General features: G+C 40.5%; 1 protein-coding gene across 1 annotated transcript in view; it reads left to right on the top strand.

Moving 5' to 3' along the window:
* The window catches only part of BCAS1 (brain enriched myelin associated protein 1), a 50,331-nt gene extending 28,085 nt beyond the window's left edge, over nucleotides 1–22,246 (top strand). Inside the window, exons 9-12 of the mRNA XM_050907583.1 lie at nucleotides 5,079–5,246; nucleotides 11,464–11,529; nucleotides 15,328–15,594; nucleotides 21,055–22,246. Of these exons, the coding sequence (XP_050763540.1) occupies nucleotides 5,079–5,246; nucleotides 11,464–11,529; nucleotides 15,328–15,594; nucleotides 21,055–21,129 (576 nt within the window). The 3' untranslated portion in view covers nucleotides 21,130–22,246. The remainder of the gene's footprint in view (nucleotides 1–5,078; nucleotides 5,247–11,463; nucleotides 11,530–15,327; nucleotides 15,595–21,054) is intronic.
* Nucleotides 22,247–25,075: the final 2,829 nt, after the last annotated feature.

The raw sequence follows: 25,075 nt of genomic DNA, 5'->3' as shown, positions 1-25,075 counted from the left end.
ATTTATGCACTGATAATAGAAACAGCAAACTGGTTAGCTATTAAGTGAAGCAGAATAACACCTTTTGTTGCTAAGCCTGCAACCATACTCTGCCATAGGAAAGCAAAGATAAATATTTGGGTGGAGCGTGTGAGATAAATGTTAAAATTACCCAGGACTTACCAAGTTCCCACAGTAGTTCACCTGCTCCCATCCTGGAATATACCACCTATCAGGCAGGAGAGAAGGAGATTCTGGCCAGTTTTTGCTGGGTAAATGGATGAAGGAACTCGAAATAGAATTCGCCCTGGTTGAGGGAGTGAGGAGGACAATCAGCAACGGGCTTCTGGGGGCCATTTCACAACCTGACTACTGGCATAGCTGCCATCCTTACAGCAGGGAGGGGCCTTAACCTCGTCAACCCAGCGAATAAAACCAATAGGACTTGCGTCACAACCATGCTCCTGGGCTGTTTACAGACCAGTGTGGCTTAACCATAAGCTGACAGTGGTTACTACTAATTGGTTAATACTCTGAGCTGTTATAGCTCAAGATCTGCTGAGTGGCACCTTCAGGCAGCAGCTACAGGTCACAGGGGGCTTCAGGGTGGAGGTCTGAGAGCATGTTGATGGCTAAAGCTGAGCTACCTTAACTGCAGCAAGCTCTGTCGTCTTTGCATTGGCAAAGGAGGGCAGGAAGGTGGGTTAAAGTCTCTCTAACCCTCCCTGCTTCCTCCCTGTGAGTCTGCGAGTGGCCGGAACAGATCTCAAGCATGACTGCTCTTTTAAGTGGAAATTTCTTGAGCAAAAGGTCATCTCTCATATATATTGTTAAGATAAAAGAAAAGCTGCTTCATAAAGAAGGTATGACCCAGGAAAAACAGAAGAACTGTTCCTTGAGTCTAATGAAATGCAGTGGAGAGTGCCAGTTCAGACTCCAGCACAAGACCAAAGCAGGGTATAGGGTTTACCTCAATTTTGAGGAAAGATGCAGCAAGCAAAAGGAAAACTCCTATCAAAGTTATCCAGGTCACAAAACAAGTTACGCTCTCATAAGGCAACAGTCTGTATAGTCAGGAACCTAGATAAGAAAATGGTGTAGTAATAGTTCCCCAAAACAAGAACCAGAAGAAGACTCAGAGTAGACACAAACTTTCCACCATAACTGTTTTAAATAAGCTTATTACTAGGAGAAAACTAGGGACGCTCATTTAAGAGATGGAAGAACACTTCCCATCCATAGTGAAACAAAGAGCCTAGTAAAAAGTAAAATACTCTCCGTGGTGCATAACAATAGCTGCTGATTTAGGTTGAATTTATTACAATTTGTGTCTAAGGAAACTGGAGGCAGAATTTGGACCCATGAATCCAGCAACCTCAGTTGATGCAATTTATAGGTATAAGGTGATAACTTACATTTATGAGAACACTTATGCATTAAAGACTCATGAAGCTGATAGGGCTGGGCTGTTTGCAAATTATTATTATATAAAAAAATGCAGATTCATGCTAAAACTAGTCACAAAACTTGATATAATTTTTGTCTTTCTCCCAGGTGAAGTAAAGTAACTTAGCCCATTGCTCTAGAGAACTGTTTAGGTTAATGTAACATCATTCAAAGTTTATTGACTTTTTATCTTTGTCAAGCTCTTGCTATTACACTTTCAATTCCTGCCAGAAACACCTTGGCGATTCTCCTGAATGCACAAATGGAAATTTTAAAAACTCTATTCTTAAAAGTATGTCAGAAAACCTTCTTAGCTGAAAGGGGTTTTCCCTTCTACTGAAAGACCATGCACAGGCATTCTCTGCATCTCTGAAGTACACAATATACCATGGTCATGTGTCATCAGTCTCCAAGAATCTGCCGCCTTGATCAGTCTTATTTGAGAAGAGGATTTTGTGATGTCTCTAGAGTTTCCTTTTGTCCCAGCATATCTGAATACCCTGATCTGATTGCACAGAAGTTACGGAACCTCCAGCCTTGGAGATACTTTAGTATCAACTTGACAAATTCCTCAGCAACTTTGAGCAGGAGGTTGGACTAGGCCTCCAGAGATATCTTTGAGATCACAAAATCGTAAAAGAAAATCTTCAACATCAGTTAATTCAGCCTTACAGAGGGAGATGGGTATACAAGAATGATTCCTGGAGATAATTAGAAGAAATTTATCATAAAATTTTTAATAGCAAGCCTAAGATCTCAAACAAGATAACCTGTAACTTCTGCAACAACTTTGATATGACTAATAGTACCAAATTACTTCTTAAATTGCATAGGTGCATAGGTACAGTAGATATCTAAGTTTAAAAAAAAAAGTAAAAATAAGGTATTCTAAAACAGGATTTAAACTTTCCTAAAGCCTCCTATGGAATCCATCAACAAACATACAAGAAGTCACTGATTACTTTAAACGAATCAATCTCTCTGAATAGTTGACTATCACTTAGCTCTTTTCTTTATTTAAATAGACAGTGCTTTTCAGAGTTTGGCATCTCGCCCCAGGATGCATTTGTTATCAGTAGTGACACTAACGCCATTGCATAGACATAGCTTGAGAGCCAAAACTCATTTGGGTTGCAGCTGTGACAGCGTAGCCGTAATATGATCCCAAGCTGTAATCTTTGAATGATGAGCTCCCAGAAGCTAGGTTGCTGCTTTATTGAGCCACTGTTTCAACTCATGCAATGAATCATTTCCTTCAAGCAAATAGATCGTGAATTGATTATATGTATGTGTGAATAGGAAGAAATATAGATTAAAATTATTATAGATTGATTATCTCAAATGTTCATAAATATAAATTAAATCTACAATTCCATGGGGAAGCAGGCTGTGCTGCAGTCATCTCAGGCAGCAGGGGACAGGGAATATTTATTCCCCCATCATTCTTCTTCCCCCTACCCCACCCCCAAAATCCTCATTTCTTCCACAAAAGAGGAGTAAAGAACAAAGCAAAATCTCTCATGCTGCTGTAGAAGTCCATGGTGAGTCCCCATCTTGCACGTGGGGTCCCCTTCAACTCAAAAAGAATATGATAGAACTAAAAGGTATAATACTGAGAGAAAAATGCATAAATATATTGAATGGCTTCTGTATGAATAACTACATACATTAGGAATTTGGGGGGGGGGCTCAGAAAGGAGTTGGCAGAAAGGAAGATGACAGTAGCATGCAGAATGACTACTGTAACATAAACGGTGAACAGGAAAGATCAGTCATTGCTCAAAATAAAAGCAGTAGAGTATCAAAATTATTTAGTGACAAACAAAAATAAAGTACTTTTAAAAAAAAAAAAGCATACTTTAGCTGTAGAATCCTTTGCCACAGGATGCTGCTGGATGTCAGGAATTTATATCAACTCAGAAAACGTTTAGCTAAATTTCTGTAGGCAAAAATCCATCAAGGGCTATTAAACCAAAGATACTACATGGGAAACACCAAGTCAGACAATTGGAAAAGTATGAGGGCAGTAGTACTGTAAGCTGCTGCTGGAGGAGGCATCCATTTTTTGCCACTTTCAGAGTCAGGATCTGGGGCTGGGATGAATCTTTGGTATTATCTTTTAAATTCTCATGTTCTCATGTTCAAGTGGCTAAAATTAATTTGGTCAAAATAACTATGAGTATGAATTACATGTGAGTTCCTGTAAGTACATGTAAAAATTGTGAAATATCATTCTGAGATTTATTTACAGCAGTTCTTTCCGATAGTAACCATAGTATACACTTCAGCTGTAACTGTGTTGTATTTTTAAGCAGCAGCATGTGTTGAAATGCCAATACCTAGGGTAACTGCTTCTGTTTGATTCGGTATTGGAGGCTAAGGGTGTAACTTATCCTGCTTCTATAATGTTCTGCACCTTTCTGCAATAGGCTGCAAAATGATAAAGGCCTTGCTCCAGGTCAAATTACCTGGTTATTAGCATACTAGCTTCTTTTTACAGCAGAAGGGAAGATACTTCTTTATACAGTTATGGTGGGATGGGAATTAATTAGTGGTTCTTGAGGGCACAGAAGAATGTTATTTACCAGGGCATTTATGAAAGGCAGAATAGTCAGCTAAGGAAATGCATGTTCAGCCTCCTGCCCAGCTGTGCCTCCATCTCCTACAGCTGAAACGTGCCTCCTGTTCACGTATTCTGCTCTGCACAGGTCTTGTTCAGTTAAACACATTGAGCGTTCCCAGGATAGCCTTGAGAAGGCTGTGGAATGAGACATGCAGGAGAGTAATAAACAAATCTTACGAGGATCCGTATTTCAGACGAATTTACAAACCACATGCCTCTGGTTGAAGTACTATTATAATAGAAGGAACTTTCCAGTAATTCACAAAAGCTCAGTGGGACCCAAAATCTTTCTATAAAGGCAATGTTGCTGAGTATCCAGCAGCTTTTCTTGAACTCAAACGAGGGTCAACACTATCAAAGGGGGTGACTGTGACCTGTGGGATTAGGTGAAGTAACAGATGAGCTACTTTACTTTGTACCTCAAGAAGTCATTTATATCTTTGCAACTGGGAAGAGGAGCTAGTGTTACGAATGTGACCAGCCTGAGAACGCTGTGGCTGGGACGTTGCACTTCTGTATTTCACTAAGAAGGGTGCTAAACAGAGTTTTAACAATTAATAATGTCCATGGTGTGTTTTAATTAATCCTATTCCTGCTTTTGTGTGCAGACTCCTGGGTATGATCTTTCTCATTTTTACTGGTTTTACCTGAGTCTCATCTACTTAGGGCACATATTACTGTATGTAATTTCATTTAAATTTTCTTTTTGAATTGTAATCAAAGATAAATTATTGTGTTTGGGAGCTGGTACTGCGATTCAAGACAGGCTATTTCTTCAGTTTAAACAAGTACTTAAAATCCCATCAGCTTATATACTTTTTTGAATTGGGATGAATCTAATTCCTGGAGAAACATGTACGGATACAGTGAAGCCGAGAATGCTTTCATGCCACGTTTGTTCCTGATGTACCAACTCACTGCACTGCTGATGCACTTTGATTGTAACCTCTTTTAAAAAAAAACCCAAACCTCACTGATTAAGTCTGAATGTTTTTTCCACTTTCTTAATATTTACCAAAAATAACCCCAGAACGCATCGGAAGAAGCAGAGATCGTAAGCAATGAAAAAGCAGACGTGTCTGTAGAAGCAGTGGGTCCTGACAAAGATGAGAGTAAGAGCCCAGAAGCCGCAGAAGTGAAACCTAGAAAAGAAGAAAGTAAAACCCCCAAAGCAAACCTGAGGAAGTTTTTTAAGCTGGTAAGCAAGACACTCAATTTCAAGAGTTCAGTGACGTGTTCGTTGCAAGGCTGGGGGTGGGAACGCTTGAAAAATCTTTTGAAAACAGATGCCAGTAGGAGGGCAGGAGCGAAGCCGTGCCCGCTGCCAGCGGGGCGGGGGTGTGCCTGACCTGGCCCCGCCGCCCCGGCCGCCGCGCCTCCCCCGCGCGTTCCGCGTTCTGCATCTCCCTCTCGTGGTTCCTCCGGGAACAGCCCTGCGGCTGCCGCCGCTCCACGCACTCCCGGCTGCGTGGGCTCTGCGTTGGCCCTTTTTTTCCCCCGCGCCGAGGTAGCACAGGCGGCTCAAGGGGTTCGAGCCAGCGTTCGTGATTGCCACCGAGAGAGCCTTCAGCTTCGCAAACCGCTTCCACTGGGTGATGCGAGACCTGGGCAGGCGCTCCTAGGGGAAACCATCTGCTCTTAGCCGCGGCAGTATCAAATGTCCCTGCACCGCACCATTGTTTAAGTCCTGTGCTTGCTTCAGGGAGTCATATTTTTAGTAGTGAAATGGTTTTTGGCAGCTTATGTAGGTCAGCCAAACTGGAATGTAAAAGGATACAACTGCTCTTTCAAAGATGTTATACATTAGATGGAAAAGAAGAAAGGCACAAAGTAGAATCTAATCCTCCTTCCCAGCAGAAGACTGGAAGGAAGAAGGAAACCACTGAGGTGATAACGTGGCTGGTATCATCTTGTGGTTATAGGTATGAAGCTATCCTGATGGACTTGTGTACAGCCAGACAGTATTCCTCAAAAGAGTCTAGAAAAGCGGCCAAGAAAGAAAATAATTCAAGTCTAGAACTAACATTTCTCTGATTAAAATTGCAGCAGGCCTTGAGGATTTATATAGCAATTGATCTATTTTGGCAAGGTTTACAAATGTGTATGGAAGATTTCTATTTTTAATCAATGCTGGTTTATTTTCAGGCAGCTACATGGTATGGATGTCAGAGTAGCTTATACATTAAAATGTGAAAAATGTAGTTTCTTATAGCACGATGTAATAAATAGGCCAGGTTGTCTGCTCACAGGTACGTGCTGGTACATACAGCTGTGAACCGTCACATTGTCAAAGGTTTAAATTCGTGAGTCAGACTGTAGAAGGTACACGCAACAACCCAAATCCTGATTTATTTTTTATTTCCAAAAGATTGATGTTTCTTTTATTTTCAGTTGTTTGTTAGCCTCAGCCCAGCCAATGATGGGTACATTTACTTTTTGTTCTTCAGAGTTACTTTATTACATAGCCACTCTGGTGTATTTGAGAATCCAAGCTAAAATTCTTAATATTAGCCAAGAATTGTGCATCTAATGTGCCTTTAATTCCAAGATTTTACAAAATTAGTCAGTTTGGAAAAATCTCAACCTTATTCCTAAATCCGAGGGCACTTGTGGTCATCCTGTACAGAGGCTTGTCACCATGGCACATGCTAGGCATGCAGAAGGTGGGTCAGAAGCAATGCACATCAAACACTGATATCTGTGGCAACCGTGACTTCAAATCATGTCACCCTACCAAAAAAAATAGCACCAATTAAAAAATAAAGCAGTTCCACACCCATCTTAGTCACCATGGAAGAAAACAGAGCTGTGTTTAAAAGCGGTAGGTGTAATGCTGCTCTAATCAGAGTAGGGGTTTAATCCGGATTTTGGCCTAGAAAGGCAGAACTAATATGTAGGCAAATATCTACCCACATGGGAAACAGAATTGTACTAACTGTGTAACTGGTTTTGCAGTTTTTTGAAACCTTTAGTATTCATCTGCTCTACTTTTGGCTAACAATTTCCAAACAGATCATGGATTACTTTAATATATTTATTGCCCTTGAAGTATGTCCCAGGCTGTTTCCTCTGAATAACTTTTGGACTACTGGATCACTGCCATGCTGTTGTGCACAATCGGACCTATGTAGCTGCCGTACAGCTTTGTGCCGACTGGTCAATCAGTGTTTCTAAGGCAGACAGAAGGATTTTAAGCCACTGCTAAACAACTAGCTTCTGTAAAGCTTTTGAACTAGTGGTGAGTGCTGAAAATGCATGAAATGTTTAAGACTCCAACACAGGCTTGATTTTTCTCACAAGGAAAAGGGGGGGAAGCTCCAGTGCTGTGGGGCTGAGAGCTGAGATGAGTACTGTAAAGATGTCTAATAGGGCCCTCTTGCTCAGAGTAGCTATACTGGTAGACTGGGTACTGGAAGGTATAATTTCCACTCAGAAAAGGTCCATTTCCACTGTAGTTTTCTCTTGAGGTCTGGATACCTTACAGTGACAGCCATTAAGTAGAGGAATTCCCGAACCAGCTTTGCAATAGCTAGCTCGCATCCTGGTAGCAGCATAATTCTGGCACCATGGAGCTCAGAGCAGAGTAATTTGCACATTTTGGGAGGCTGCCATTTGCAGCCTCCCCAGTCCTCATGCTAATGTCATTAGTCTGCTGTTCATACTAACGCTAGTTAATTTAAAACTAACTCAGACGTATGAGAGTTTACACTGCAGCTCTGGCCACGGCGTGAACGTACATTTGAGGAGCACAGCAAAGGGCCTGACATCAGACCATCCCCTTGCGCTTTCTACCTGTGTGAGGAACTCAGTACTTAGCACCTCTCACCTGAAGCACTGGGGATAAAATGATGTCTTCATGGGGTTGCATCTGGTCAACCTCTTTCACTTGCAAATCTGGACAAACCTCAGCCAATGCCTAAATGTATCTTGTGGTGTTCCACCTCCCGCAGGTGACACTGGGGCAGGAGGCTCCTGGAGGTGTGGGAAATGCCTTGAAGTGACATGAGAGCCTGTACAAACCATGCCATCCATGTGATGCAGGTCACTGATTCATCCAGCAGGTCCTCTTGGAGCACTCCTCCTGCCTTGCTGCAGATGGAGCAGGCCATGAATTCTTATAAGATAGGGTCTTAACAAGCACAGGTACTTATGGTCTCTGAAACAAACCATGCTTGTCGGTGAGAAGGAATGTGGCAGGACTTCTATGATAAAATCCAGGCTCCTGTTTACTGATATACTTTATTGTTTAGTCTCTATTCTGGCAATAGAGGGATTATTGCTCTGGCTGCTGAAAGAGATTGACTTTTAATTTTACATTAATATGATTGTTTACTGGGTTTCTCTTCTGCCTGCAGAAGATGATTCCAAGGTATTCTGATAACATCCACAGGTCAACCACCCAGGTGCCTAAGAAAAGGTAGCTCATCTTCTTCTTAGGATTCAAGACTGGGACTCAAATTAAGTTTAATTCTACTTCAGTCTATTGCGAGCCTCAGACAGGCAAGTCAGGTATTCTCCATGTGCCTCAGTTTTGACATATTCTGCTAGAGAGCACAAGCACAGGCCGATAGCAAGTAGATGTTTAGATCCATAGCACTATAGTTACCACTATTGACACAAGGATAGCCATTGTGAGAACTAGGAGTAATTTACTTTGGAAAAGGCGGTGTGTATCTTGAAGACTGCCTGCTGACTGGCTCAGTACAGATGTCCCTTCTTATTTGTGATGAATTGCTTGCGATTGCAAAGGTCACAGAAGTCACTGCTGTGGTTAAAATGGGAGAGGGTTAACTAATGCTATAAAAGCTATTGGGAAATTATAGAAAGATATAAAGTATTAGTCTAAAGCCCTGTGATTCAATAAGAGATGAAGAAATACCACTGCTCTTTTATTGAACTAAACCACACCTACATGAATGTGAAATCCTGTGCTGCCAGTTGAAAGTCATGCATCATCAATCAAAATCAAATAGTTATCTTATTTACAGGGTGGGATTCATCAGACCCAATGCAGATGTCTTGATAGAAATGGCTGCACCTGAGCTAGTCACCCCAGGTTCCCTTCAAAGGCACTGAGTAGAGGTGAGCAGGTCTGAGAGCCCCTTAGGATCTAGGACATGTCAGATGATGTGAGCCCTGAAAGTTCTTGCTTTTCTCCATAGAATATAAACAAATGCAAAGCTAGGTAAGTAAATCCTTTCAAAATGTCTGTTTTGAGATATTTTGTGGAGATAAGATGGGTGTTAAATGGCATTTTTTAATCAGAATGAGCAGAAATACCAACTGTAAACTGAGGCTGTAGCCTTTGTCCTCAGCTGGGAAGTTGACTGGAAGCACGGTTGGTCTGAGACAGTGTTGAGCATGGTCTCTGCAAATAAAATATCCTACTTCTGGATTAATGAAGATGCTCCCAAGGAGAATATATCTTTCTGGAATAACAAAAAAGATCATTTCCAAATTGTCTGCAGTGTCTGTGCTGGCCTGCTTCCCCACGTGAATAAACTTTTACATAATAATTTGGAATCAAGAATAACTATTTTATGTTGTCCCAACTTACTTTTCCTTCATTATTCATGAAAATGTAGCAAGCCTGTTGCCTGTCCCCACCCTCCTCCATTTAAACATGTGCTGATCCACCCTTATTGCCACAGAAAGCAGAAAACCCTTTCAGGAAGCTTGCAGCAGCAGCAGTCCTAAATGACCAAAGGCAAGGATAAGAGGTCAGCAGTGCTCTAGAGAGAAATCCTTGTGATCGTTACGTACACATTTCACTGAAGGTGAGAGGGAACTTTGTCTAGGCAAAGACCTCAAGGTCTTTACTCTGTTATTTATGTTCTGGTAAAACAAAAAAAAAAAGATGGATTATTAAAGATTGGCTAAAGCAGGGTTTTTTCTCTTTTCTGTTTTTTTTTTTTTTAAGGTTTGGTTGGGTTTTTTTTTTTAGGATAAAAGGTAACAAAGTGGTTGCTTTTATAGCATAATTTTTTTTTTTCTGAAGGCATTTAAAGACTTACTGAAATAGAAATGCAAACTAGATCTTATCACAATACATCTTCATACACTCTGGACTGAGTTTCTATCTTGTAATGTTAAGACAGACCACACTGTGCTTCCTCCCCTCCATTTCTGCAACCTTTTACACAGATAGTCACGAGCATAAACATGTAAGAGACTGCACAGTAGCATGTTCCAGAAAGAGAATTTTTCCCACAATTTGTGACAAATAATGAATTGTCATGGAGTAGTTTGGTTTTCTATCATGCTGCTGCCACATATTGATTTTTCTGTGGTTTTGTAGGAAAATCAGAGACTGAAATAGGTCCTTGCAATAACACCATACATAGGATCAAGCCGATACTGTTGTGCTTCAAGTAACAAATCTACAAGCTGCAGAAAACCACAAATCCGCCTGATCTATCTTTAGAACAAAAGTCACATCCTTTCATTGTTTTCATTGAACTTATGCAATGAAAAATGACATTTAAATTTGGGTGCTTTGAAATTCTGGAGTTTATTTTATGCTTTATTGCTAAGCTCTGTGGCTTATATGGTACTCAGGAGAATACCACATTGAACCCTCTAACACGCTTTTTAATTAAACATGTACATACTATTCCTTTTGTTTCTTTTATATTACTAATTGTAACTAAACCTTAATCTAATTGCCACAAATCTTGTAATATTTACTCATGGAGCTAGTTTTGTCAAACAGGTTCTTCTCATTTTTAAATCTAGATAGAAGCAGGGGATTGTACCTTAAAAACATATTTCAGGTTTGCTCTGAATGACCTGCCAGTGCTACAGCCTCAGGGTCTGCTCTGATTGTCCGGGCTGGGAAGAGTGGGCACCAAGAAGGGCCGTTACTTAGATGTACATAGAGAGAAGGCATAAACTGGAAAGTAAAAATTGGGAAAAATGGAAGCTGATGATAAAATATAAAAATATATCTATAAAGCTGAGTGGGTTTTAATTATTCACGGGATATGCACTTAGTATGATCGTTAAATAGAAAGGAAGTCCCACTAGATCTTATAAGACAGATTTGCCTCTGAAAAGCAAGCAAAAGCTCTTTCCTAGAAAACTACAGTGGCAGGGCTGATAGCACTGTCCTGATTACCGGCTGATATGATCTCTGGTCCACTGAGACCTCATTCGTATTTCTCAGGCCTTAATGGGAAAATTGACTTGCAAGAGACAATCACTTCACATAGAAAAGAACGAGCAAAAATCTACCTTGGAGATGTGTGTATTTCAAGAATGTTGGTAGAGTTTCTGAAATGTCTGGGTTTGTTTTAGTGTTGTAAAGAGTGTCCTTAAATCAAACCTTGCATTTTTTTGATTTGTGTGTGTTCATATTGAATTAATGCCTCAAACAGGAACCCAGTTAGAAGTCCTATAATCCTTTGTTATTTTAGTCAGTCAAGGGTGATGGAGGGACAACAAGTTCAGAAGAGGTAAATGGCCCAAGCCCCAGTCACCAAGTAAGTGCCTGGATTTTTTCATCTTTTGGTGATGGGTTGTCACCTACTTCCATATAACTCTAGCTTTTGAAATGTAAAAATCACTGAAAGAAAAGTGCTACTGCTCACTGAGCTTCATATATTTACATATTTCTTTACTTATCTATTTATTTTACCTATTCATACTATTAAAGAAGATTTTAAAGGGTCAGTATCAGATTTAAAAAAAATGCTTTTTTCCAGGTGTGTTCCTTCTCTGAAAATAATTAGCTTTTCTATGTTCAATTTTATTCCTATCTCTCTTGCTATTATTTTACTTTCTGCATGTACCTTGGCTTATGCAGTGAAACTAAATACACACAGCTAGAATAATTTTTACTTTATTGATTTACTTGTCTGCTGAGGAAAGGATCATTTAGGTGGAAACTCTATAGAAGAGAAATGAAAGTGAGAATGAAAACCCTTCACTGCAATTTAACAAAAGCCATGAAAATATTTTTTCTTACTCTGTTTTTGTTTCTTTCATTCTGTGTTCATAAAGGTTAAACCAAAACTCTGGATGTGACCTTTACTTTATATCCTTTATGGCTTTAAAAATGCTTCAGAAAAATCACATTTTCATTAGAAATACAAATACTGTTACCTTTTCTGAGTCAAACCCTCATCTGTTGCAAGTCAAGCTATCCAGAATAATTACATTCAGTAATGAGAGATAAAACACAGGTTCTGTGTATGGACATAGGGTTGCCTTTAACCTGAGAGCAAAACTGAAGTTGTATTGAAAACTGACCTTTCAGAATTTCCTTTTTTATTTCTTTTTTTAATGAATAGTAAAATTATTTTCTCACTCTTCCTATTTTCATGATGTCCTATGATACTAAGGCTGATCTTTATGAATTATTTCTCTAAAAGCATCCCAAATATAGAAGGTCTTGTCTTTTGATATTTATTCCTTGTTTCATACAACAGCTTTGTGAAATGATCTGGGTAAGTGACTAAAAGTTAGTCCTGGATCTACTTTTTATTATTTTAATTAGCAGCCAGTTTCCTTCCATTTTTTAAAATCAACTTATTAGTCTCCCTTCTCTTGCTTGCACTGGTGTAAATTAGCACAGTTTTATTACACAGAATTGCTCAAGGAAGACTGTATCTGCTGTTGATTTTTTTCCTTTTTTAGAACGTCTGTGAAATTATCTCCTTAAATTAGGCTATCGCATCTCTGGAATGCTGTGATTCTTCTTCGCTTTTCATCACTGCCATTCTGTATGCTACAGAAATGCATTAAAACACTGATCCAAAAATCTGCGGAAATTTAGGGGTCTGCCTTTTGCGCTTAAAAAGCAGCCTTGGATTAAGGTCTCCTGTAACATGATGGGGAAAAATACTATCCTGTTAATCTTTTTTTTTTTTTTTTTTTTTTTTAGTGGCACTGTTAATGTTGAGAGAGTAAAAGCAATCTGTCAGGTGCAGATCACCCTTTAGAATAAGAAACATTAACATGTTTCATTATTCATAGGCTTCACTTTGTATTTCCTGAGCTGCTCCCATCAATATAAAATATGCCAATTTCCTGCCTTTCAAGGTTAATATGAAACACCTCAAAGAGATTATCTGATTGGAATTTTTTTTTCTTATTTTGCCTGGAAAATGTATTATGAATATATTTTTTTTTAAAGTGTTTTGTTTGACTAACATCAAAGGCCGAAATCTGCTCACAGAAATAGTCCTGTTGCATCCAGTTTGGATTTGGCTGCAATACTGTAACTATCAGGCACCTACACAATCAAACATGTGTGGTGAGGAAAACTCAACTCTAATTTTACACCCACAGAGTAAACCCACAGATTTCACAGAGTGTTAATAACGGTTAGAATTTGTTCTGGCACCTTTGAACTCAGATGTATCCAGTCTCATAGCTGTATTTTGGGTGCTGTGGTTGTTTTTTTTAATTGAATGTGCACATTTGCAATTGTACCAAAGAGAAACATTTCAAAAGCGAGCTAAGGCAAATAAGAGTAAGAAGGATCTTGTCAAACTAACCAAGGGGTTCCGCAACTGAGAGCTTCCCGTCTGATAGCTAAAATGAGTCAGAAAGAAAGAGGCAGAATTAAATTTGGGTTTATGAAGTTCTGTTTGTCCTTGTGCTGGGAGAGCTCCCGCATCACTTGGATGCGCTTTTGGGTGCCCAAGCAGGGGCCTCTCCTCAAGCAAGGTGAACAAGACGCAGGCAGTGTGTGGTGTCTGTGCAGCCCCAGACGACGGTTCTCCTGTACTCTGTTGTTGTTGAATTTGCTTTAAACTGTTGACACTCAGATGGTACCTGCCTGTGGTGTATGCGGCTACTGATCACCTGCATCTCCAGGTTTCATGTGCCGTCTTCACGTATCTCCTGCAGAACTAGAGCAAAGACTAGCTCCGTTACTGTATTTTTTTACGTCTAAAAGCAGACAAATCCAGATGTAAGCAAATATAGACCCATGTGTGTCTGTCCTTTGGAAAAGAAGATAGTTAAATACAGGCGCATATTTTGTTGAGGACCTAAGCTAACTGGTAAAGATTGAATGTATTAAATGATTGCAGGTTCTATAATTTAAGTGTGGGTTTTTTAAGATTAGGTGGGAAAGAAAGGTGAATCAAGTGAAAAAGGCCAGTGGTAGTATTGCTACCCTCTCTCATTCTTGTTTCCCCAAAATTAGAGTGGCTTGAGGGTTTTTTAAAAATAGATATGAGAGGTGTATTTGCATTCTGTTTCTCTAAGAGTTTCTGCTTTCAGGTTTTTCTCTGAAATCATGATGTCTAAAAACGTTTTTGTTTTTAATGAAAGCTAAGCTTGTCATGTAAGTGTATAACCCTAGGCTTTCAGAACACCACCAAATATTTCAAGAGTAGTGGTAAAATCCCCAAAGTTGGAAAAATTACACAGCATTAAGCTCTGGGCTGTGCCCTGAGGGCAGATGTAAGACTTCCAGCTTTTCAACATGGCAAATTTGTGTGCTATTTTAATTATTATGTTAATAAATAAGGCAATATGGGGTTTTGCATAAGAAAAAAGAAAATCCCATTTGCAAACAGATCTTCTAGCAAAAACATATCTAGTCATTTGCTACTCTGCAAACAGTGACAGTTACATGGTCTTATCCTTTGTTTACCAGATCTGATTTTTCTCCTGTGAACTTCAAACATATCCCGTTCTTCTGAGTTTCGGAATCTTTACTATAAATAGGTGCTCTGTCATTGTGTTTGTCTTCGGAATATTTGCTCTCTCTTCTTTTGCACTTGTACATGAAATTTTCTATGGTGCTGTGGCCTTCCATAGCCAAACCCTATGTTGTTAATTTTTTGGTGGAGTGTTGCAGTTTTATAGTGGAGTTGTTTTTATCCTTTGCTTTATGGTGTCTTTTACTTCTTTTCTCTCCCAAATCTTTCCCTTGCACTTTTTGGGTGCTTTCACAGTCTGGGATGCAAAAGCTGGGGGAGTCTCAGTTGGCAGTACATGCTTGTAACTCTTGCATCTTCCATGCATGTTCTCTGTCTTCTAAAACAGCTTCGGTATAGACATAGACGTAAATAAAGCAAGTCTATGCAGGGATGGTTTGATCTTGCAGTCTTTGCTCATGTAAGTAATTCTATCGGCTCCCTGGGAGCCCTTCCCTAAGTCAAGGCTGCAGGAGTTCGTCCCAAACTCTGTAAATGAAAACCTGTTGGACAGCAGGATTTCTCCCTGCCAGGTGGCCTTTCATTTTTTAATATATTTATGGATCGCCTTCCAAAATGTTTACATTTCACACTAAAAATAACCATTGTTTGAAACTGCTTTAGACATTAAACTCCACAGAGAGGCCAGTTGCCCCAGCTGAAAGTGAACCTGTGGGCCAAAAGAGCAAAGAGAGTTCAAAAGACAAGAAGTCTACAGTGGAGCTGAGCAAGCAGAAAGGCAGCAAACAGGAAACCAGGGAGCAGCCAGACTCCAGGGAGCAGCAAGCAGCCGAGACCGACTCCATCCAGAACGGAGGAGACGCTTCAAAGGAACCCTCCTTCAAGAAGACAGAGAAGAGGCAGTCACTTGGAGGGTTTTTTAAGGGCCTTGTACGTTAACTTGATCTTATCTTTTTAGTTATTTTTCAGCTGATTTAAGGACCAAGCCTGCAAGCTGTTAACCATGTGAGATTTGTGCTCGGATGGAGTGCAACTTCACAAGCAGCTTGCAGGACTAAGGCCAAACAACAGCAAGTTTTTGGGCAAAGGCGAGAAAACTTGGGCCTCGGGGTACTGATTCACAGGCAGGTATGGTTTACTATGGGAGAGCTATAATTGTTCCCACACCCCTGTTTTAGAGGTTCATGCCTCGGCTGCGGGGATGACTCAACCGTTCCTGTAGCAGGGACTGAACCACCTACAAATTACAGTGTGTTTATTAAGGAAGAGTGGAGGTGGTGCCGGTTTACCAGAGTAACCTGCCTGCCATGACGGTGGTTCAGCTGCTGCTTCAGAGCAGCTGGGACATCCCTGCAAGGCGGGAAATCCCTGCAAGGAAAAAATCAAGGCAGACCACTGGCTGGGTGGGAACCAGCATAGTGGTCACAAGGTAAGCGCCTCGTGTTAGCAATCAGTTATAGACTAGTTAAAGCACACAAAAAAATACACATGGTATTTTTTCTTCCTGCCTTTTGTTAAATCTTACCCTAAATTTGCTATGCCCCCTTCACTGAAACCTGAAATGTAGAAATGAAAGAGTTCAGCATACTAAAAATCTGGGTTTTCATAAGGCTTTGGTATTACTGATGCAGCTAGTGGTTCCTCGGAGCATTAAATAGATGGAAATCTCCCCCCCCCCCCCCCATGTCCATATTCAGGGGCCAATGTAGAAACAAAAGCACAGGTTAGACCTGGGACTGCCTCTCAAGCCTCTGTAAGAGGGCAAATTTCCACTGCTTTTTATAAATCAATTGGAAGGATGCAGTTTGCTTCTCTTTCCTCACACTGTCACAACAGCAATGCATCCACAGAGCTATGGGGTCATTTTTAGCATCTTTTTGGAAACCTTGTGTGTAAACTGAGCTTCGTCACAAATTTCAAGTGATGTAAAGAACATAAACAGATTTAACTGTTACCTGCAATGATTCCTAGTGAATCTAGCCCCCTGAGAGACTTACAGCTTTTCTTCCTTCCTCCCTACCCTGCTTCGAAGGCTGTCAGGAAAGAAAAAGACAGCTAGGCAATCCTCCAGGCCTGAAAGAAGAAAAGTCAAGGAATATAGATTGAAACGGTAATGCAGACTTGAAAATTAGCCCTGTTAGGACACAGGGTTATAAAGTTAGGCTGCCATGTAGACCAGTATGACTCATTCAGAGGCAGATGTTTTTCCACATCATAAGAAGTGTTTAATTTGCACACATTTCACAGAATTACTGTGTATCCTACAGAGGGCAATTTGCATTACCAAAATAATTACACATTAGAAGGGGAATTAAGAACAAAAGAAAAATAACTTTCTGTAATATTGATTAGCAACAGTTCAGCCACTTCTGCTTTCTGTTTCACCCCATTGTTCTGGGTTAAAATCCTGGTCCACCACAAAATCAGTGGGATTTTCCTGTAGTTTCAATAGAGCAAGGAAGTCCTGGAGCTCACCTGGAGTAACTACCAACTTGCATTGGCTTCCACTCATCTTGGCTCCCAGTGAAGGCAAGAGGAGAAATCTTTTTGCTTAACACAATGTGAAAAAGCCAAGGTATTGTTTTTATACGTACCTGTGAATTATACGAGCTGACTGAAGTTATCAAACTCATGCATGCTCATGTGCACTTTTCTTTCCTCACCCCCTTTGCCTCCAAATTCTGGATGAAATTTCCATTATGCACAACGTTGGTGCACGTGTGTAACATCTGAGCCACGCTCACAAGCATGGTGTGTAGGTGTCGTATCCTGCTCTGGGTATTGGCAACCTCCCCCCAGCAGTGAAATCAGGAGTTCTGTTACTTAAACCACTTAGATAATGGTAACAGATCTCTTACGTCAACTGGACGGGAAGAAGACGGCCACGTTTTTCTGGCATAGGTTATCTAGATAATGGGGCGAATGTTAACTACCTCTTATTTCTGGAGATAATTGAGATTTGTTATTCTGGTCTGGAGATTTGTTGAAATTAAGCACTGACAACCCTCCTTTGTCAAAATTCTCACTGTAGCCCCTGTGTGAGAAAGGGTTTGTCTGTTGACAATTGCACTTTATTTTGTATGGTGTTATTCACCCAAGCTCTATCCAAAAATCTTTCATAGAGTTTACAATAGATACAAATTTAGAATTATTCCAGAATGGGAGATATGAGGAAGTGCAAGCTAGTGAGGAAACTTGCTTTCAAGTGCGACTTCATGAAAGACATAGAGAGAGGCAGGAAAGGTGTCTCTGATTGAAAGGGCAAGAAAAAGTTTTTTGATCAAGAGAGGAGATTGTGAAGAGGTAAAAAGACCATCTGGGGAAAAAAATGCAGAATAAATGTAGAGGAAGTAGAGATGTTCTGTGAGATAATTTTGCTTGCTCGAGTAGCATGCCAGACAGTATGGCTGCATAGTCCCTCATCTTCTGTTGCAATTATAGAAGCCAATAGTATTCCTGCAGCTTCCCTCTCCCATTAGCAGAAGATGGCACTTAAAAAAAAAAAAAAGTTTTTGATAACAGTATAGCTGATTTGGTCAGTTTATTGTGCTTTTGAACTTGGAGGGAAAAAAAACCACAACAATGAGGTCTGTGTATGGAAAATATCTCACAGAAAATGACTACCTCTTTTTGAATATTCCCAAGAAGATTACCCACACCTAAGAAACCTAGTTCTGCAATGCTTCTCAAATATAATCTACACATCTCCTAGGTGATCATACTAAATCGCAGGAAGATGTAATCATTAATCTAAAAGTATTAGATCACACACAAACCAATGCCAGAATTTCCATTTCAAGATAACAGCTCAAATATCTGGTAACAACCCAGCAGAAATATTAAGCTTTATGCTGATAAAATGGAAGCAGGAGATATTTAACAGAGGATCCGGCAGGCCTTACTTGCTCACATAGCCTGTGCCCACCGAGCTCCTCCTAAATTCTGGCGAGCTATGTCAATAACAGCTATTTTAACACCACTCTCTCCTGAATCTGTTGATTCCTCTGGGAAAGGGCACAGAGTAAGAGGATGTCATAGTGCAGGAATGCAGCTGATGAGAACACTGCAGTTCAAACATCTGCTCCCAGTTGGGCTAACAAATGCTGAAACTTTCGATACAAATGGAGCCACTTATGCAAGCAAATAGTGTTACGGCCCGGCTGCGTGGTTTTACCACAGATGATAAGGTCCAGTGGTTGTTCCTATGGTAAAAGAGATTAATTTATAAGCTGTATAAAATGCAAAGGTATTTAGTGAGTCTTAGAAAGATTAGATTAGAAAGAAAAAGAAAAAAAAAGATGATTAATGACATTGTTTTCTGAGCTGGAATAACTCATACTTAAGTTGTCAGAAGCTGGGAGTGCTTAGCATGTGGAAACTATTCTGACCTATTCTGATCAGAGTATCTGGTATACTGACACAAACTTCTCCTGAGCACAAGCTGGAAAAAAAATATACTCCAATACCATGACATTCCTGTGTGTGCACTTTTAAGTGCTCTGCTCAAAATAATATGTTCCAGCTTAGCGGTCACAAATGCAGACAACTTACCACTGCACTGAAAGGGGTTATGCAAAGTAACTGAGAGCAAGACGTGAGCTGGTGGTACCTGTGCTTCTGAATCTGAGGGCAGAGCTGGAATTTGTCCGTTAAAAGGGCAGGAACAAAGTTCTTTATTTCACACCAGACTTGGAAATTCCAGTTTAACAAGAATCATCAGCCAGTCTCCCTCAAAGCTTCCTGCTTTAATCAGCAATCACCTTGAAAATGGGTGCAGCAGGGAGACTGTAGTATAAGCAAACAACATATGACACTTCTGTAAATGCGCTAAATGAGTCAAAATGGGGATTATCTCAAATGAGCTCCCCCTCCTCTACTCCTCCCTCCACCCATTTATAGGAAGAATGGCAAATAGTATCACCTTGTTTCCTAGATCAGTCTAGAAATGGCTTAATATCTTCATGCATCAGACAGGAACAGCTACAGTTGACAGACTCCATTACTTTTGTAATGTGAGAAATCTTTTAACTGGTGTGTAGGTTTTTAGGGCTGCTGGATAAATTTGGAATGACTAGCTCGTTTGGTATTGTTTGATGGATATTAGAAACTATTACATTTTTTTAATGTGTCTTCCATTTACTGCTACATATAAGTGGCCAAAAAATTTTATTTTGTTCTAGAGTGTCTTCCAAACTCAACATCAGTGTAATCAGAAGCAAATCCATTGCAGCCAGTTGAGCTGCACAAGATTACAGTTAGCTTAAGATGGATTCTTTTAGTCCATTATGATTTTTGGCTGCTCTTTTTTATACTTAGATTCTCAAAGGTGAAAAGTTAAAAGAGTATCAGTGAGGTGGAGTCTAATCAGTATAAAAAACCCACTGTTTTTACTTCCCTGAAAGGGACGAGGAAGTTGAGACCTCTCACTCTCCTGGTCTGACACAGAATAGTCCTATGATGACCTGAAGTGATGAGTCAGGCTTCTAGTGTGAAACGTACTGTGTGAAAGGACAATTCACACATGATTCTGCACTGTTCCTATTGTAGGAAAAGCACATAGCAGTCATCTTTAGCTTTGTCATGCAGTTTTTTCTGTTTAGCATGTAATGATTTAGGCATCTGGCTACAAACAGGATTGGCATCCTACGCAATGTCAACAGTGACCTCTGAAACAGTGTTTGTGGATCCATTTTGCTGTCATGTTCTGAAGTTTCGATGGCTTCAAGGCTAGTAAAATTAGGCCAAGGCATCTTAAACTAAAGCCAAGTTTTTATCAATTACTAGTCAAAAATTGAGTTGGTATAGCTAGATCTATGTATTTCCTCCACCTAAGCCAGATTAGTGTCTTGAACTCGTTCCAAAACCAGAATTATATTTGTAGGGTAAAAAAGCTTTATCACTCTAGCATTGTCAGATACTTGTCATGCATAAAAGTATTTAATGTTCCTTTAACTTAGAGCAGACCAAGGCTGGCTATAATACACTATTAATCATGCTTGAAGGACTCTTAGCATGGTTTCAGTGAACCGTTTAGGCCAGGGAAATTTTAGAGAAAGTTATGCCAAAACTACAATACTACAAGTACACAGCAATGTGTCTCTGGTGTGTTAGTCCAGTTTCTAAAGATAATTGCTTTCCATGCTGACTGGGAAAATTATATTAAAATAACCAACACATTTAGGCAAAGTCGCAAGCAGTAGCTTTCTGGGATTGTCATGATACAGATGGTGCTCATATACTTATGTATATTAAATAAAGGGCAAATTAAGAAAAGCAGAGAGGTGAAATGAGTGGAAAATATCTGGTAGCAAAACTCTTACGCATAATCCCAGACTTAACTGTTTTGAAATATTTGAAAATTTTTCTAAATTTCTGTATCTTATTCCACAGGGTTCCAAAAGGATGTCTGATGCAGAAGTGCAAACAGATCCGGTGTCTATCCTACCTGCTGGGAAATCCAAGTAATGAATACACTTGGCTGCTGAAGGATCAGCAGCTCTCTGTAAGCTCCCTTGCAGTAGACATGACTCATTATTTTCCTTTACATGGCTGTCATCAAATGCCTGAGGCTAAAGCAAACATTGGTGTATCATTTAAGGTATATCATTTACAGGGTTTGTTCATTAGATGTTAGAAAGCAACTTTAAAGATCATCAAGCAATGTGTAGTATACTTAAAGAAAGGTCATGTGGATGATTTTAAGTCTATAGAGGGTAGAGTATGTAAGGTAAGAAAGTGGCAGTGAATTAAATAAATAGCAGAAAAAATGCATGTGACAAAGGAATGCAGTTTGTGCAGCAAGGCATGAGCAACAAATCCTCAGCTTTAGAGAGCTTTAAAGCAGCCAGGGAAAAAAAAAATCTCCTTTGATAAATGTTATACTTAAATGTAAAAACAACCAAGTCACCTTTTGTGGTTTTCAATAGAGCTGAAATTAGCAAAAAGTCTGCAGTATAATAGAATCAGTGGTTATAAAGTTATGCTTTGTATTGGTTATTAATGTAAATTAAAACGCTAAAATGCAAAGGCTTTACATGATCGAGGCAACTTCTCTCTTGTCTTGGTGAGGTGGGATAACAAATTAAAAACTATTTAAGGTTCTAATAGGAACACAAGGGGGCACCCGCATCCCCACTGTAGTCCTAACTCCAAGGCTGTACCTACAATCCTGTTATTAATGTTTTTCAGATCATAGGAAACTTAGTTGTTTCGTCAGATATTTGTCTATATCCATACTTGTAATTAATCTTAATAAAAACCAAAATCAAAGCTGTCCAGGCACCTCCCTGCTTCACAAGACTCCTGTAATAACTGTAGTTAATAAATTTTACAGAAAATTAAGATTTCTGGTTATTCAGCCCTGGGCTAACCTGGACAGGGAACGTGGGCCTGACATTTTAATCCACACTAGCATCTGAATGATACAGTACTGTATATTTTGACCTCCTTATGATTAAATAAACGAATACTTATCCTTTCAAACAAATAATTTGCTGCTTTAATCTTAAAACAAAGTTTGTTATTTACATCCCTGTTTTCTGATGATTGATGTGACATTAAGGCATAAATCAACACATAAAAACCCTGCCTGTGGAGTGAATAGCTGTCTTTCTTTCTTTCTTTGAGTAAAGATTATAACTGGTAATCAAGTGAGAATTCTGTAAAATCTGCAGAATTACATTTCTAACTAGTCAGAGAAGACAGAGGTTAAAAAGCCTTGTTTCTCCATACGAGCCACTGTAGGTAGGTGGTATTTTTGCTCTGGCCTCTGCCAACCTGTGGACTTGCGGCAGATGACCAAAACTTGCCGCTGGTTCTATGCGCAGAGAGCACAGACAAAAAGTCCATTAGTTATAATAGTAGTTTCTGTTCTCCTCCCTAGCACAATGGGCCTTTGATGCCATATAAAGTGATATCAATCAAGAGTGACTGCTTACAGATTTCAAACCTGATTTGTAACGACCTACTTCTACATCTGTGTAGGACCGGTGACTTCTGTGCATCCCCATTTATGGTAGCATGAGAGAAGAATTGGGCTTGTTATATCCAGCTTTGCTCCACAAAAAAGTCTTAGGCTTTGTCTACACTACAAGAGTATACAGCTTTAAATCAATGCATGTAAAGCTACATACGGTGAGACAACCACCATGGTTACATGCTGGTATGAACGTGCCAGATGTCAGCATAGTGAGTGTTATCAGAAAAGAGGAATAAGCTTTCATGCTACGTGCTGACTTCATACTGCTGTAATTGCCTCTGTATTAGAATAGTATTTAAGCAATTTTCAAATAAAAATATGCTCTGGCTAATTATGTTATAGACTGTATATATATTATTATATTATAGATAGTGTAGATATTCATATTATATTATGGATAGATCAGGCCTTCTGTGGAAGAGAACGACTCTTCCCTAGTCCACACTTTAGGAGCAGGTCTGTGTTGATTGAATTCTGTATTCCTGAGGCAATTAGGACCGCTGACCACATGATTTGACCGTATCACTTGGCAATGGGGCTAATTTCAGGAATCAGGAAATCCTCTTGGCAGAAAAACAAGAAAAACAGTAAGTTTGGCTGTGGATGCCCCTTATGCCACTGAGCTATTATTGCAGATGAAATAACGGTTAGTGTTGGCACTGCCTCCCACGTGGAAACTCCCCTTTTTGTTTGATTCCTCTCTGATAACAGGAAAAACACAAGCTTTGAAGAAGCAAGTCAGCCTTCTCATAAAGCAGCAACATATAGAGCCCCAAGAGGAAGAAGGGTCTTAGGAGATGCATCCACAGTTAAGTTGAGCTTCCGCATTCTACATGCCATATAAGAAACATAAAAGTACAGCTTTTATGTTCAGGCCCGGTAAAGCTTAACAAGTCATTTGGAAATCAAAGCTTTGGAAGAGGCTCAATCCAAAACAAAGGAAAACGGCAACAAAAGCAATACATTACATTTAGACTCTGTCGTCAACAAATAAGCTCTGGTTTTATGCATAGGATCTTTGAGGGGAACTGAAGCAGATCAGACTGCTTCAAGGATCTTAAGGTGTGTTTCACGTAGAATTTTAAGAAGCTAATGCTATTTCATAAATATAAAAATCCCAGGGAATGGATTAAAATTGCTACTTTTTGTGTAAGAAATGCTTCCCTCCAACGGACAGACATTTATCCCCCCCTCCATAAAAGAGCACGTTCCCAGGTGAGGTTCGGGGCTCCGCCGCACGTGTCCCGCTGTCTCCAGGATGAGCCCTCCGTGAGCCAAGCCGCCATCGCAGCATGGAGAAGCGAGCAGCTTTGCAGCAGGTTGGGTGCCGCAGCGTTTTTGTAACCTGAAAGCAAATTATCTCCCATGAAAGTATATCTGAGCTCAATTGTTCTTCTCTGGAAGCTGTCCAGATGTTTAACTTCATTGCACTTCAAGAAGGTTTTTATAGCTAACTCCTGGCAAAACTGCCCTGCGCTGACTCTTACAATGCGCAGCCCGAGTAGAACAATGTGATTTCTGGTATTAAACAGTCTGGTCATTAATTGTGTGCGTAACCAGCAGCTAATTACCATCACATGCAAAACAGGTAATAGCACTTTAGCAGCTATTATTTATTTGGTGTAAGCATTGTCTACAGACCCTTGCCTAAAAAAAAACCCCAAACCCCTGGTGGTTTTTCAGCCTGCCCTGTCCACTGGTTGTCTTGTGCGTGTCTCAGAGGGGGTGTCTCTGAGGGGGCCCCATTGGAGGCCACGGCCAGGGCGGCTGCAGCGAGGCCTGGCCAGACCTGTCTCTGTGGCCAGGCCTGTCTCCATGTCCACCCGGCCTGAAGTCGCCTGCCCCTGTCCCCAGGGTGGGGAGGGGGACTGGCAGAGTTGTCACACTTCCCCCCACATTTTAGGGGACGGAGGAAAACTGAGGCAGTGCTGAGGGCTGGGCCTGGCCCATGTCTGTGCTCGGGGACAGTAGGTTTGTGATGGCTGCCGTGACCCCACCTGGCTTTTCTCTGGTGGGAGTGCTGGGACAGGGCCTGTTGGTGGCTGCAAAATGGCCACGAAGTATAAGGAATCGCTTGGTGGGTCGCAGAAAGAAAGAGACCTTGCTGCATGCGACCTGTGGGGGCTGAAGTGTTGCTTTAAAGGCCAGTGCCAGGGCAGTGCCGGCTGTTTGTGTGGGCAGCCACCACACCTTGGTGCTCCATGACCTGGTCCACATGCTTTCGGGCCCCCTCGGCCTCCTCTGCCTGCTGCTCCTGCCCCGGCCAAAGCAGGGGGACTGCCAACGAGTTTCGGTGGGTCCCAGCTCCTGCAGAATATATGCCTGAAAATATCATAATTACACTCTTGTTCCTGTATAATAGGATCTTCAGAGGTTCCTGTTGGGCCACCTGTCTGCTGAAAGCATTTGCTCTGTTGAATTGTGTGCATCCAT

Source organism: Gymnogyps californianus, chromosome 17, assembly GCF_018139145.2.
Source record: "Gymnogyps californianus isolate 813 chromosome 17, ASM1813914v2, whole genome shotgun sequence".
Classification (NCBI taxonomy): domain Eukaryota; kingdom Metazoa; phylum Chordata; class Aves; order Accipitriformes; family Cathartidae; genus Gymnogyps; species Gymnogyps californianus.
Note: the sequence above shows the minus strand (reverse complement) of the source record. Positions and strands in the feature narration are given on the sequence as shown.